This window comes from Watersipora subatra, chromosome 2 (assembly GCF_963576615.1).
Source record: "Watersipora subatra chromosome 2, tzWatSuba1.1, whole genome shotgun sequence".
Lineage (NCBI taxonomy): Eukaryota > Metazoa > Bryozoa > Gymnolaemata > Cheilostomatida > Watersiporidae > Watersipora > Watersipora subatra.
Genome location: NC_088709.1, coordinates 62,002,266 through 62,017,798, shown reverse-complemented (window position 1 = coordinate 62,017,798; position 15,533 = coordinate 62,002,266). Strand labels below are relative to the sequence as shown.

Sequence of the window (15,533 nt, the reverse complement as noted above, 5' to 3'; positions counted from 1 at the left end):
TATTTTTGAACTTTGATGAAAACTTCATTAATTTAACTGGAAAAACAATACTCCCCAATGAAACACTGGGGTAGTCCGGACCCATGTTGTGGAAGTCAGTTTGATTCTATTATAAACAAACACGTGATAGCCGGTTAAATTTTGCCTGCTCAACTTGCCCTGGTCTCCCAAATAGTTGCATGTCTTGCAGTTATGTTGGTTGGCCGTGTTATTATTAATAAAGACCTACCTAATTCTACTAGTATACTGTACAACCCAACTTGATGGTTGACCCATAAAACAGTAAGCTGGACAGCCAAGCTCCTAAAAATAAATACATTTGTATATTAAGAAATGTCACATCTGAGAGGAAAGGAATTTATAGCAAGATTAATTATGATAAATTAGGGTAGGTATAAAGCTTGAAAGTAGTATACTTTCATACTTGAAATAGTAATGCAGATAAAGTCAATTCTGAGTTTTTATAGCCAGCTATAACGTTTCTTAACATACCTTTTACTGTCAGGCTTTTAATGCCAGATATTGACGATACCTAAACTTTGTGTTGTCTTAAGTTAATATGGCTCTGAACATATATGGTATTCTTAAGAACAAAATTTTAAACGTAGATATATAACATACTACGTACATGTAGAGCTCATAGATGTGTTGCTTATTTCAATTTGATCGAACAAGACTAATATCTAAACTAAGCTAAAGAACAGCAATAGGTCAAAAAAGTATAATAACTACTAACCTGTGCATATGATCAGCACCGTAAGAGAAGGTATGCATATAGTTTTAATAAAATTTGTTCAGAGAACACTGTATAACTATTAGCTTAGTTTTGTACATTGCTGTGACCTCCCAAAACTCAGTCAAATACTGTTAGCTGCTAAAATAAAACTTTGCAAGGTCATGTTGGCAAGAAAGATTACCCAAAAATATGTCGTTATTATTGGAAGCTATTGATGAGCCATAAACACCCTATCCATATATTACAGCTAAAGCCGCACAGAAGAATAAACAGATAAGCTCTAAAAATACAATCAACTTGCTTACAACCTAGAGGTCTGACATTTAATTAGTCTATATAAGAGTAGTACAGTTTTTTAGGCTTGACCAATAGTTGGTCAAAATTGATGGTTGCATACTGTACTTAATTTTATCGTTATCAATAAAAATATAGTATAGCCTATAGTGTTTTGGTTTTATAAGGCTTGTGAATAGAACATGAATTAGTATTTATCTGACTATGCTGATATCAATATATATGAATATATATATAAATATATATATATATATATATATATATATATATATATATATATATATATATATATATATATGTGTATATATATGAATATATATATATATATATATATATATACATATCTTTTCTGAAGTATGTATAGGAGGAGAAGAAACTATATATCCATCATGCAAACAAATGGAACAAAGTCTTCACTAATGGGTCTTTTATAAAAAATACCTATCAGAAAATCAAACTTTACAAAAACAATTTGAAAAGAATATGAAAATTACCTATTATCTGGCTTCTAGGTGTTCATTAATAGAAATCATGCTTCATTGGTTTTGCAAAGTTCATTTTTTAATGAAAATCTAATTACTAAGTAAGAAACCATGTGAATTAGAGCATTTGACTCGTAAACAGTAGGTTTGGTTACAGCTGTCCCAAAAGATCTTCTAGTGGTGACAGAATTAGCATCAAACTTTAAATAAACTCAAAAAAATACATGTCTCTAGTCATTCAGGATGCTTTGTGGCTTGGCTCAAATGAGTCCAGTTAAAATTGTAGAGCCATTGTAAATACAAGAATGCTTGTACAAACACAACAGGAAGCAATTTTAGTTATATAGGAGTAATATTGAAAGAATTACTTTGTCTTGAGCTATGCAAAATACACTCTGAGATTTTGTACTAAGTCTGCCTGTAGTAATAACAATTCTCTATGAGTGTGCGGCAGAACTATGCCATGCAGTACCTGAGAATAAACAATAAGATTAGTTCATATAGTATATCAAGTACGAGTATGTAGTTTTTAATACGAGTCATATCGAGCGCAAAAAAATTGTTAAAATATACTGAGTATTTGTAAGGTTGGTAGCCATCTCTCTTAATAAACTCAGCTTTCTTGCATTTGAGTGTGTAGTCTGCGTAAGTACTATATTGTTCAATATTTTTTGCTTGATTTCATTCAAACTTGTTCAAAGATTTGTTCAGTTTTTTTTTCGATTCAACCAAACATATTATCTTCAAAAGCTGCATCTGTTTTTTTGGAGAACTAGTCTCTTAAATGCTCAAGTAAAGCCATTATAAACTGATAAAAGCACCCTCATATGCATCTAAAACAGTTCATGTTGATGAGTGTGTCACGGATTGTTGTCATGAATGCAGTGCAAAAAAATATTTAAAATATACACTTGTGATGCAAGCTATATGATTAAAAAATACTATATATTGCTATAATAATATATTGTATATACCCCCATTTTGTGTTTTGTGTAAAAAACTGAGCGATGAAACAACCATAATAAATGTGTATCAGATGGTCTGAAGTCTTTCTCCAAGATTAAAAAATCAGCTTGTCATAACCATAACTATTGCAGTCTTGATGCAATAAAGTATTGATGAAAACAAGAATGTAAAACTTGAAAAACAAGAGCTGCGTGAGGTGACGAAAGCAAAACTATGCAATGACTCTTCCAATCTAGCACTTGAAAGCCTGATGATTAGTTTAAAAATATTCCCTTTGATGATTGATTACAGAGAGTTTAGCTATTGAAGAGATGTAGTTATTTTTAGACAGTCACAAGATATAAATAAACTATTTTGAAACCTTGAATCATTTGATTCCTCCCACACAGACTAATTTTGAAACCATAATGAAACAAAGAACAAGTGTTCAGTTTCAAACTTTTAGAAAATTTCAAAATTAAAAAATACCTTTCAAGTTTTACAGTTTCTTTTGCAGGTTGTTAGAAAATCTTAATACATTTAGCTAAAAATCAAAATAATTTGTTCAAATTTTATCAATATTTTTAGATTAAACCAGCACTCATATTACTGTCCTTTTAGTAGAAAGAAGATGACTAATTAGGGAAAATAGTAAACAGACAAACTAATTTGGTCTTCTCGTTGCAAAATAAAGAAAGTAAAATGAGCCTATGTCTGAGACCTGTCTGCATAAGCTGTAACTAAAGGTTCTATATTTTAGTTTTTTATTTGAAGCTATTTATGAAAAAGAATTTCCAAACTGTAAAGAAAAAATCTACCAAAATGAAACTACGAAGTAAATCTGTAAGTGGTAAATGGATGTAAACAGAAAAATGTATCAACTCTGCATCAGGGGTATTGAAAGTTACGCTTATTCATTTCACAAGTATTTATTTTGGTTACTACAAAGATTTCAAATTAATTACGCAATTTGAAAAGTTTGGTATAGTACCGTTAATGATGAATATGCTATGCACAAACCTATTAGATGAGCTGAAACCTCCTACACACCAAATTAATTAATCCACCCTCACTTTGCACTGATTGATTAAGCTAGCAGCTTCTTTAAAAACATTTCCAAAAAACGGAAATCCTCACAACCTAATATTGCTAACAACTTTTAGTTGCCATGGAGACTGAATATGTCATAGCTTACTGCCAGCGCTAGAAACCTAAGTGATGCATTTCAACATTGTAAAGGTACTTGTAGCTACCTTTGCTTTTTATAATACAAAGTTGGAATTAAAATAATTCGACTTTTACAAAGAAAAATAGAAACAGGTTTTCAGTATATAATATTTAATAATAGTGTAAGCAGCACATCAAAACATTTTTGGTTTTCAGGAAGAAAAGCAGCAAGTGTATGCTAATGCAAAAGTGAATACTAAAATGGTAGGATAATTATTTAGTTGTGGCTTTTATGCCACAACTAAATCTTGAAAGCATTTTGCCGAACTTTGAATTTTACCTAAGATTTTATCATTATCATATTCATCACCTAAAATTTTACCATTATTATTATTATTATAGATTGTAAGATTAAAGTCTAATTGAAACATGTGTTGATCTTTACCAGCTAGCGAAGTAGTATCAATAACTCTTATGCAAGGCATAATAACTAAAATTACCCAAAGTTTCATGACATGCCTCTAACAAATTTGAAAATAATTACTGTTTGTGGTTTTATGCTGAAGCCTGAAAGCCAACGCCTGCGTAAAGCCAATAAAACTACGAGTGCATTCAGCACTCAATCACGTTATGCGCATTACTCTGTTCCGTTGGTATGAAAGAAGTCGAAGCCAATTATCTGTGAGGTGCCAATCTGAGATACTCACATTGGAATGGGGTTACCCAGAATAGCCACCGCTGATGCACATAGAGACCTCAGACTACAAAAGCATCAGGCGTAACGTATCACCAATCAGAGCTATATATTCACTGGCAAAAAACTAAGGTTGGACTACCAAACCAACTCTGGCAACGGTAACAACTTGCTTGCAAATAACAGGTCTTTTATCATAAAACTTCAAAGTATAGCTTATGGGAAACATTTCAGAACATCATAATCACCACTCTGAATTGGAAGATGGCGAAGAGGCCTATGAAACCTTAGCTAGAGACATATCTTACCTTCGATGTGTCTCTGAAGAAATGAAACCAACTATCAAGCAGCAGAATGGAAAACAGTCTTTAAAAAGAGCCTCTTCAAGGAAAAGATCCATAAGAAAGTCACAAAGTATCAGACAGAGTTGTAAAGAACCTAATGATGGTGTCTTACTTATTTCAGATTTAGAAGTCCAGGTTGATGGAAAGCACGCTATGTAAGTATTTAAAATGCAGCCATACCATCCTGGTTTACTGCAGTTTCCACAAGAAAGCATATGTTCATTGCAAAATAAATTCTATATACTCTTATTTTGATTGCAGACTTGTACCTAGAAAAAGTGTTCTTGAAAAGAAAGGCTTTGCTAAACTAAAGTCGAAGATGGCTTTTATAAGCAGAAGAATGTCAACCAGGAAATTGAAACCACAAAATACAACTAAGGTATCCTCTGCTGAAAAACCAGCATCGGATAAAGACAATCAGAAAGCAACTCCTGGTAAAGACGACTCTGCCAATGTTGAGAAAGCAGCACTGACTAAGGCAACAAGCCATTACATTGTAATTCCAGCAAGTAACAACAATCACACACTAAGACATGTTTCAGTATGCAAGAGTGTGAGTAACATCAACAAATTGGGAAACATGGCACTAAACATAGAAACTGTGATAGATAGCTAGTCTAGGAGTTGTAGACAGTAGGTTACTAGTGTTGTAAAAACTGATAAGACAGTTAAGCTCCGTCCTGTATCATCCTTAAGTTTCTAACAGATGAAAATACATATGTACTTATTTTAATGTGCTAAATTTTTTGTGTTATGCAAAAATATATATATTTTTTATAATTAGATAATTGTTATTCTGTTTGAGAAATGTGCATGTATATATATTGTTTCATACTTGCATCTGCATAATTATGAATAATGCTGATGGCGGCTGTCAAATTTTGGAAACTGATATACAAAATAAATTGTTACACGTGTTGACAATAGCTATTATGTTGGAGACAGCTCTTTAAACTACTTGATCACTAATACAGACAAAAAAATAATTTTGGATTTGATGTTTAAAAAAAAAGCTTGCACATATCAAGTTGAGTTTGGGACAAGATTATGCGCACATCATCAGTACACCGATGATGTGAGCATAAAAGATCGGAGTCAAAGAACAAAAATAAATACTACCCTTTCAGCACCACAAACTATGAAATGTGGTGTTCCTCAAGGATCTGTATTGGGTTCAACTTTGTTCCTAATATAATTATATTAATGACTTAGCATGTCAATTAAAAGTACTTTCACCAATATTGTATGCAGATGATGCTAATCTTTTTTTTGAATCCAAAGACCTTCACAAGCAAATGCATTCGATAAATGAAGACCTAAAAATCCTTCAGAGTTGGTGCAACCAAAATAAACTAACAATTAATTTCAACAAAACTTGGTACATTTTATTAAAAAACCCACAGAACTCGTACCACTTTAATGAACAATCCCTACTAATTAATGGTCATGCAATAAATAAATCTGACAATATAAATTTTTTGGGAGTACTTATTGACCCTAAGCTGAATTGGAGCAATCATATATCCAAACTGTTAAAAGACTTTAGACCTTATGCTGTGTTGTTTTTTCGATTATCTCAGTACCTCTCTAAGGATGTTTTGCTAATTCTGTACAATTCCTTCATCAATTCCAAACTCTCGTATTGTGTTGAGGCATGGGGAAATGCTCCAGACTGCTACTTAAACAAAATTAAAGTTTTTCAAAACTGTTTACTCAGAATACTTAACAAAAAAGCTTATGAATTTTCAGCTAATCCGCTATTCAACTTAAATAGAATTTTAACTATTAAAAAGTTATACAAATACAAAGTACTGATAAAAGCACACAACACATTTTACGAAACAAACAATAACAGGACGATAACACATTTAACTACTCGTCAAACACACATAAACCTAAAAATACCATTGTTTAAATCAAAAGCTGGTCAATGTTGTTTGGATTATCAGGAGTCATTGCTATGGAATCTACTACCGGTTACACTGCGTAAAATTTTAAATGCTAATTCTTTCAAAAATGAACTGAAGCGCTACCTCAGACAACCAGACGACTAAACCAACTAGACATACTTCTGCTGACTCTACTTTCAGGTTCCGCGCCTTGATTAGCCTTGCTATTGCGCACAGGAACCTCATCATCACCTTCCCTGGAGTGACATTTTTTTCTATTTCTCTTGTCTTTTTATACTGTTAGAAACACTCTTCATGTTATTTTTTGTGGTTATATTATAGATGAAAATAAACAAACAAACAGACACCTCATGAACAAGTTATCAATAACATGTGCCTATATTTATCTTTTTTTTTAAACATAGATTATATCTGATATAACGGGCTATCTACTCTCATAGCTGTTTAGTGTTTAACTAAAATATAAATATGATTTTGATCTTTTCATTTCAAACTCACTTTTAACTTAACCTAGTTGGTAAACCATTAGTTTTGCTTCAATCTTTTAATGACACAATTTTTTTATTGAAAGCTCCTTACTTTACAGCGCGACAACTACAAATATAAGTATTTTTAGAAATGCTAGTAATTTCTAGTCAATACTTTATAATATATATTTTAGCTATGCGGCATTTCAGTCTATCTTTTTTAATTGTTTTCAAATTAAATCTTATTTGTTTTCATTCGAGTGAAAACTTGAGAAAGGTAGCAACACATTGAATTACCAGACTCTGTATACGCATAAAGAGCAATAATTGTGACTAAATTATGTTTTTACTATTTGAACTATTAATATTAAACCAAACTTTAGTAAATATCATTTTATTTGTTTCATTTGGGTATGTTTTTGCCTGATTTGACTTATCGTTAGAGATTGATTAATAACAGAAATAAGACTGAAATTTGTTTGGTACCATGGATTTTTTCCTAGCACACTTAATAATAAATTTGCTGAAAAAGTTGAGCATACAAATTTAACCCAAAATATCACAAAGTGTTACCAGAATTAACTAATCGGTAAATCCAGTATTATAATTGAAGTGCGTTTTGTTTATTGTAAAAACCAAATTTTTATATCCTGCTTAACAATTTAGTTTTTTTAAATTTAATGCAGGCTCCATCACAGCTCTGTTAAATTGATTATAATTATTATTAAAAGTTGACTTGCAACAAAATTCACAATACAGTTATTTGGTATCAAAAGATTCACCATGTCTTACTCTGTTGTGTTGTAAGTGCCAAATATGTGGAAATGTGATTACAAGCTCTTAAAGATCAAAAACGAAAGCCGCTGTAAATTGGAATCTTTTTATTTCGATGACGTAACCACTATATTTGGTTATCAACTTGGTTATCAATTTGGTTAAAACCTATCGTAGTACTAGTTTATGACAAACACTTTGGGTTTTACCGAAGACCCCATATCAAATATAGATGCTCGCTACTTTACAGTTTTGTTTCGGCATTATTCAATTGTCAACTCGTAAACTGATCATGTGACCCTATACTTCGCAAAGAACTTTTGCAGCATTTTTCGATTATCACAGGTGACCAACAGGCTTGTCATGATTATCAGACGATGATATGTACTCCTTCGAGCTAAGGTTAAAATGTTTAACAACTTTTTACGGTAAGTTATAAGATATCTGTGCTAAAAGTGACAGCTTTACAACGACGATAGAACAGACGCGTAAGAACAATAGACATAGTTTTATTGCATGCATGAAGTATATTTGTGAAAATATTTCGACGAATAAGGTTGCAAGAAAGTGTAAACAAAAACCATCTCTCACAACTACATCAAATTTGAGCCGTTTTGGAAAGGGAATCCAAACTACGGCGGTCTTGTGTGGGTGCGATTTTCTGTTCGTTTTTGAGCCTTTAAGAGCTTGTAATTTCCTTTCCACATATTTTGCACCTACAACACAACAGAGTAAGACATAGTGATCAACCTTTAAGCAATCCATTTTTATTGTATTATGATGCGTTTTAGAAAATTTAAGCGGTCAGTTTAAGAAGTGTCACAAATAATTAAAATGGCGTGCTGTTTTATACAAGTTTATGAAAACAGTTCTTAGTTGTGAACACTGACTTACTGTGGCTCGTTATGGATGAAAAAAATATTTCAATGAGTAAAACTAACTCTGTTCATGTAGTGTCATTATCTTAAGAGGACTTAAATAGAAAGTTGACCAACAAATTGAGTTTTTGCATAATAATCCTTATAGTTGAATTGCCTTTGAAGTACATATCAAAATACATGAAATCCAGTTTATTGACTCAAAGTACAAATTTAAAATAACAGGAGAATGTACATTGAGCCACTATTATCATGGTTCCTCAAAGTTTTCAGCAGTGGTTACAACGATTTTACACTAATCATAACAGGGAACATCTCATTTTTTCAGCAACAGTGAACAAATTTTAGACCAGTAGCGTAATGCTGTAAAAGATCACAATTAGTGATATATGACTTTGCACGCTTCATTACATCTGATAAAATATTATTGCTACTTGAGTGTCTTATGGTAACTGATGATGAAGAATTTAAATGGGTTTTTCAAGTGCTCAATGATCTGTGATAAACACTCATGATTTCTAAAAGAAAATAATGCCAAATAGGCAAGGGCACAGTTGAAATTCGGGATTAGATCGTTCTTTTGTGCAGTTAGCACTGCACTTAGCATTATGAAAATATAATTAACATAATATCAACGTGGTGCCAAAAGGTGGGCTAGCAACTAAAACAATGATCAAGCAAAATATTTCAGCATAGTAGCTGCGTATTTCACAAACATTCATGATTATGCATATAAGCTAAAGGATAATACAAAAAATTATTTTTATGATAAAGAAAGTGGTTGCCTTTTCGAACTAAAAATATGAGTAATGACTTCAGTCATAATTCTTATGCTGTCCGATTAATTGGCGAATAAGCTGAATAGGAAACAATGCTACAAGGAATTTTTTTTTATTTCTGAAGTGTTTAGGTTCATAGTTTTAGCATTAATTTTTTACTATGATCCTATCAGAGAGATTACATAAGTACCGTCTGTGTAGAGTTACTGATAATCTAGAATATTTAACATTGCTATTCACTGTCAGTCTCTTGCAATGAATATTTGCCCTAAATGTATGGAAATCTATATATATATATATCTATATATATATATATATATATATATATATATATATATATATATATATATATATATATATATATATATATATATATTTGATTGGCACATGAAACCTCTTCATGGTGCTTACCACCAACAAATATCTGAGGCTGGTGATCTTCACCAGACATATATGTGGCTGAACAAAGGAAACCTAACGGCCAATACAGAGTCACTACTCATGGCAGCCCAAGAGCAAGTGCTCCCAACAAGGCAACTCCAAACAAAGATCTATCACACTAGAGACGATCCTAGATGCAGACGGTTCAAAGATGCGCCTGAGACCATCCAACACATCATCAGTGGATGCAAGCAGCTAGCAGGAAATGCATACACTGGGCAGCATAATCATGTCGCAGGTGTTGTGTATAGAAGTCTGTAAGACGAGTATGGTCTTAATAAACCACAACACTGGTGGAATGCTCCTGGTAAGGTCAATGAAAATGACCGTGCTAAGATCCTCTGGGACTTCTACATTCAGACTGACAAGCATGTTCTAGCAAACTAACTAGATATAGTGATGGTGGACAAAGAGAGCAAGAGGGCTACTATAATAGATAAAGCAGTAACCAATGACCACAATATAGTCAGCAAAGAAAAAGAATTAGTAGAGAAATATCTCCCTCTTGGAGAAGAAATTGTAAAATGCTGGGATGTAAGAACAACTGTAATTCCAGTAGTCATTGGGGCACTGGGCGCAATAACACCGGCGCATAAAAAGTGGCTTGCCCAAATACCAACAGCAATCAACTCAGGTGAGTTGCAGAAAAGTGCGCTATCGGGAACAGCTAAGGTCTTGAAGCGAGTGCTCAAACTCCCAGGTCTCCGGTAGGAGACCCGAGTTAGAGCAGAAATTACCACCCATATGGGTTACCAGGGGTGAGGAAACAACTTATATATATATCTATATATAACTACTGTTGAAGTAAAGGGAACTTTGCATACTAAAAATTCAAATGAATTTTGCAGCATTACAAAGCGTTGCAGAATGGAAAAATACACAAATGGTGCAATTTGGCTTTGGGAAAGTTTCAGCTTTATTTCCTTGATTTGAACTGTTTTTTGTAATTTAAAGTATCATATAAGCCTTAAAAATGTAAAACTGGGCGGAGTGAATTGTATAAAACGTACTTTACATCAATTTCTATGATATAGTGCTATAAAATATGATAAATTATTGTTTTAAGGATAACAAGGATTTCGATTTAATTCTGGCTTTTCAAAGCATTTCATTAATGATGAACTTACACAAAATTGTAGTAGATTTTAAGAGAAACTATAGGTGTTTTTTATACTTTTCGATTTTCTTTGATGTTTAAAGTGATGTGGCTGCCAAAATGTTTCAACAATAAACTCGATCAAAATCAGATTTTGGTTAAATTGCTCAAAAAGGAAAATATGTGCAAAATGCTTTCATTAGATGGTTATCGTTGTGATGGTAGATATCGGCTATTGCATTTAAGTTGCAGAGTTCTGCGTCAACATGCTGTCAATTTTTTGCTACTATTAGTTTCATAATTGCATTTTTGTTTTATCTGTTTGTTTTAACTTTGTTTCAAATTCAGTTGATTTCAATCTTGCAAAATCTTGGCTGTCAGACAATCTAAAACTTTAAAAAACTATTGCAAATGCAATATTCTTTTTTGGTCAAATCAAGAAAGATTTGGTTTATCTTCATCTTTGAATTGATGAGAGATAAACTTGTAATTCTTAGTTGTCTATAGATGAACTGAGTCTCACTACCTGCAGTTATATGGATATCCTAAGTTTTGTTTTGTTTGACTAAGTTTGAAGCTCAAATAAAAATAATTGTGACAGTGGAACAATCGTTCTACCTAAAGTGATATATCTGTGTTGGTTGCTATGGAAACTACACAAATAAGAGCTTGCTACCAGTGCCAGTCAGGTAACTGAGAGTTCTAATTACTCATTTTAAAAAAAATGGCTATCATTAGATACAATAGGGTTTAACTTATAAGTGTCAGTAAGCATAATGTTAATCATGTTACCCTTGCGTGTGTCACAACAGTGTGAGCATTATAAAAAACGTGGTCAAAACAAATCTTTAAAATATTTGGCTAGCCGCAAGCTTTTAAAAAGTTGCTGAAGATTTAGTTCAGCAAAAGCAAAATTTCGTAAAAAATTCCACTAACCAAATATATTTGTAAGTAACATACAAACTGTTTAGCAAATAATAAATGCCTACAGTTTCAACTCAAAGCATTAAAGGTCTGGTGCATTAATTCAGAACATTGAAGGATGATTTCACCAACTAATTATTCACAATATAGCACACATTCCACACATACAGAAAGCAAGGTCTATCTGCTATACACTTGTTATTATTCTGTGCTTGCGATTGGTAGCTAACGTCAAAGCATGTGGCACTGCTACGACTGCATCAAGTAAGCGATAATGTTGTTAGTGTAACTCTGTTCCTTCGTGATGCAAGAGAATTGGTCAATCGGTTGCCAAGTGCCAATCTGAGATGAATACCAAATCGTGGGGAGGAAGCGGAATAGCCTTGATTCATCGTCTTAAAGAACTAAGGCTACAAAAGCACCAGGCATAACTTATCACTTGTCAGAAGTATATATTGGCTGTTAAAGCAACTGAGGAGCATCTAACAAACTGTCGTTGTGAAAGCAACTTGTTAACTAGCCATATATCTGTTGTTCAAGAGCTTCAAACAAAGTACATGGGAAACATTTCAGAGCACCATCATCACTCTGATATAGAAGATGGTGAGGAAGTCTATGAGACATTAGCCACAGACATCTCCTACCTTCGGTGTGTCTCCGAAGAGAAGAAACCAACCATCACTCAGAGGAACAGAAGGCAGTCTTTAAGAAGAGCTGCTTCACAAAAGAGATCCGTCAGAAGATCACAGAGTACAAGAGCAAGCTGGAAAAAATCTAAATCAGAAGTCATTCTAATCTCGGATCTAGAAGTGCAGGTGGATGGAAAGCATGCTATGTGAGTACCAGAACTGAAAAATTTTTAACCTTGGTTTCCAGCAGTTTTTTTAGAGGATGAAACTAAATGAACTTGCTTTACTGAAGTCTTTCAAAAAAAGTATATATGATATGATGTATAAGCTGTTTCCCAGAATTCATGTAACTTATTTTTGATTGCAGACTTGTACCTAGAAAAAGTGTGCTTGAAAAGAAAGGCCTTTCTAGACTGAAATCAAAGATGACATTTATCAGCAACCGAAAATCAACAAAGAAGTCAAAACTGAGAGGGCAATCTCAGCTGTTGTGTGGTGACAATCTACCAGCCAACCAAGTCCAAAAAGGAAAACTTCATGGCAAAGCCAAATCCGTTGAGAATCGTAAAGAAGGAAGATTGACTAAAACGACAAGTCATTACGTTGTTATTCCAACTAGCAAAGGAAATCACAAGCTACGGCCTGTTTCAGTGCACGAAAATGTGAATATCATCAATAAATCAGGAAATATGGCATTTAACTTAGAGAAAGGAAAGCTAGCAAGTTGTTGAACATGGAAGTCACCAAACATAGCTCAACTTTGCTGTATAATTCTGAAAACAGCTAAGCTCTGACCTAAAAAAGACAATCCTTTCTATACATTTTTTTAGGAATTTTTGATACTGAAAGTTTTTTTGTTACTAATGAGTTTACTCTTTACTAATAAATTTGAGTTGACTATATTGTTATATTATATTTATTATTTATATTATATTTATTATATTATATTTATATTTTATACCATTTAGAATATTCTTAAGTGTTTTTAAGCTTTGCTAACTAGTTTATTAGATAGACATTTTGTATGAACTGATCTCTTTTGACAGTTTTATTTCCGTTGCATTGTAAAACTTTTTGAAGCACTTCTAGATATTCTTATGCTGATCGGTGTATGTAGGTAAACTTATGGTGCGTAGTGTTATTTAAATGCATATTATTGATGATTTTTGCATAGTTGAACTGCCAAATTTTACTGATTGACAATCTGACATAAATTGATGGCATTATTGATCATAGTTACAATAACAAAAGCATTCACAGTGTAAATGATTGGATCGCCAAATACTATAAAGAAAATTTATGTCTACATTATTTCTATTTAAATCATTCATTTAAATAAATATAAAAAGGCAAAATACTTAGCATTTAATGTTACTCATCCCGAATTGCTAAGAAAACGCGTGTAGTCAACATTTGTTTTAAAAGCAATGTAATTTTTTCCAGCTTAAAACAAAGTTTGTTATTTTATGAATGTTTTTGGAAATATAATTAAATCCTGACATATGCAACTGACGCTTAAACACCTTCTTACAATAAATTACAGCAGTTACCCGTATGTCTTATTTTAAAGATTATATTCCACATAATATACTTTATTAATTTTATTTACATTTCATGTTTTTTTTACAAACTCACGAGTCATCATAGCTGCAATAAATAGTGACAAGACCAAGCTGATCACAGCTGGAAGGTTGTTTGTTCATGTAGTGGTTTGGTTAATTTAGTTTTGTAGCTGTTAATGATGCAGTTTTTGCTAAGGGTAAGCATAGATGTTCTCATGTAAGATTAGTTTCAGATTTAATTGTTTTTACAAAAGTTTTTAAAGTAAAAGTCCAATGTAAAAATAACCTACTATTAAGCTGATGTTAACAATATTTGATGTGTGGCCAATTTTTTACTTGCCCCATGATCCAGCTGTTAAGAACATTATCAGTATAGCTATTGTGACACCTCATGCTGCTAAAGTAAAAAAGTTTTTGCATTAAAATAGTCATTAGAAAAAAGTGTTTTAGCTCCATAAATTTAACAAACATGTTCATAGCTTTTCACAATATACCTTATTATATGTGAAATTCTTGAAGTGCAGATAATTGAATATGTATTTGGTAGATCACTAATTAACATTATATTGGAACAATTGAAAAACTTGGACAATTTTTAAACTGCCACACCTAATACGAGAAAAATTATAAACAAACATATCTTCTACCACTTCTAGTATATATCATATTGGGCTATATATTTTTATTGCAAAGTAAAAACTATGGTGAAGTTTAAAAACTTTAAGTGTGTATCAGGGTTAACTATCAGTGTATCATAAAATAACTCAGTTATACAACCTATTTTTTACCAAAAGGTGACAGACTAACCTATTTTAGAGTTATTGGACAGGCTGGCACACCACTCTCTATAATGGACTCCTGCAAAGTCATTTCTACTCCTGTATTATCATCCATAAAAATTGCCTGGCTTTTTCCTTATTGTACATTTACCAGGTCGCGCCCCCAGTAATACTAGCTATTAAAATTTTTGGTCTTGTCTAAATTTTAAATAGGAAGTGTTCTATAATTACTTTGGAACATGCCGCTGTCATTCATTTTGTTATAAAAGGAATAAAATTCTGCTCAGACCTGAACTAAGGGCCAACTTGTTGTAAGCAATATGCTCCTTAATTGAATTTGTCACCATAACCGCCTATTGGTTGACTTTAAAATTAAGAAAAAACTTGTCATAGTATGCCCTGTTAACCAAACTTTACAATTTTGCAAATTACTTTCTTGTTAAAAAGCACTCATTTTCAAACACATTTCATTGTTTGCTATATACATGTATTTTTGAAACCAGTGTAATTTAGTTGATCTGTCTTCTATTTCTAGAAAAAAAAACTAACTACTAACCACCATGACGTTTTGTTAATGAGCTTCTAATAATTACCATTTTAAGCAATAGATTTTGTGTAGCTTGGAATAAAAC

At 32.3% G+C, this 15,533-nt stretch overlaps 2 protein-coding genes across 2 annotated transcripts; both read left to right on the top strand.

Annotated features, from left to right (window-relative positions):
• Positions 1-4,474: 4,474 nt before the first annotated feature.
• On the top strand, positions 4,475-5,551 carry LOC137388606 (uncharacterized). Its single transcript, XM_068075085.1, has 2 exons — positions 4,475-4,817; positions 4,924-5,551. The coding sequence occupies exons 1-2, from the start codon at positions 4,537-4,539 to the stop codon at positions 5,276-5,278; spliced, it is 636 nt and encodes a 211-aa protein (XP_067931186.1). The 5' UTR covers positions 4,475-4,536; the 3' UTR covers positions 5,279-5,551.
• A 6,846-nt stretch (positions 5,552-12,397) lies between these two features.
• LOC137387074 (uncharacterized) lies at positions 12,398-13,791 on the top strand. The gene is made up of 2 exons (XM_068073367.1): positions 12,398-12,766; positions 12,928-13,791. The coding sequence occupies exons 1-2, from the start codon at positions 12,489-12,491 to the stop codon at positions 13,289-13,291; spliced, it is 642 nt and encodes a 213-aa protein (XP_067929468.1). The 5' UTR covers positions 12,398-12,488; the 3' UTR covers positions 13,292-13,791.
• Positions 13,792-15,533: the final 1,742 nt, after the last annotated feature.

What these genes read in the sequence shown, in the direction of transcription:
- LOC137388606 (XM_068075085.1), top strand. Translation starts at nt 4,537, where the DNA reads ATGGGAAACATTTCAGAACATCATAATCACCACTCTGAATTGGAAGAT. An exon ending in GTTGATGGAAAGCACGCTAT is followed by an intron (nt 4,818 to 4,923) that starts GTAAGTATTTAA and finishes TTTTGATTGCAG; the next exon opens with ACTTGTACCTAGAAAAAGTG.
- LOC137387074 (XM_068073367.1), top strand. Translation starts at nt 12,489, where the DNA reads ATGGGAAACATTTCAGAGCACCATCATCACTCTGATATAGAAGATGGT. An exon ending in GTGGATGGAAAGCATGCTAT is followed by an intron (nt 12,767 to 12,927) that starts GTGAGTACCAGA and finishes TTTTGATTGCAG; the next exon opens with ACTTGTACCTAGAAAAAGTG.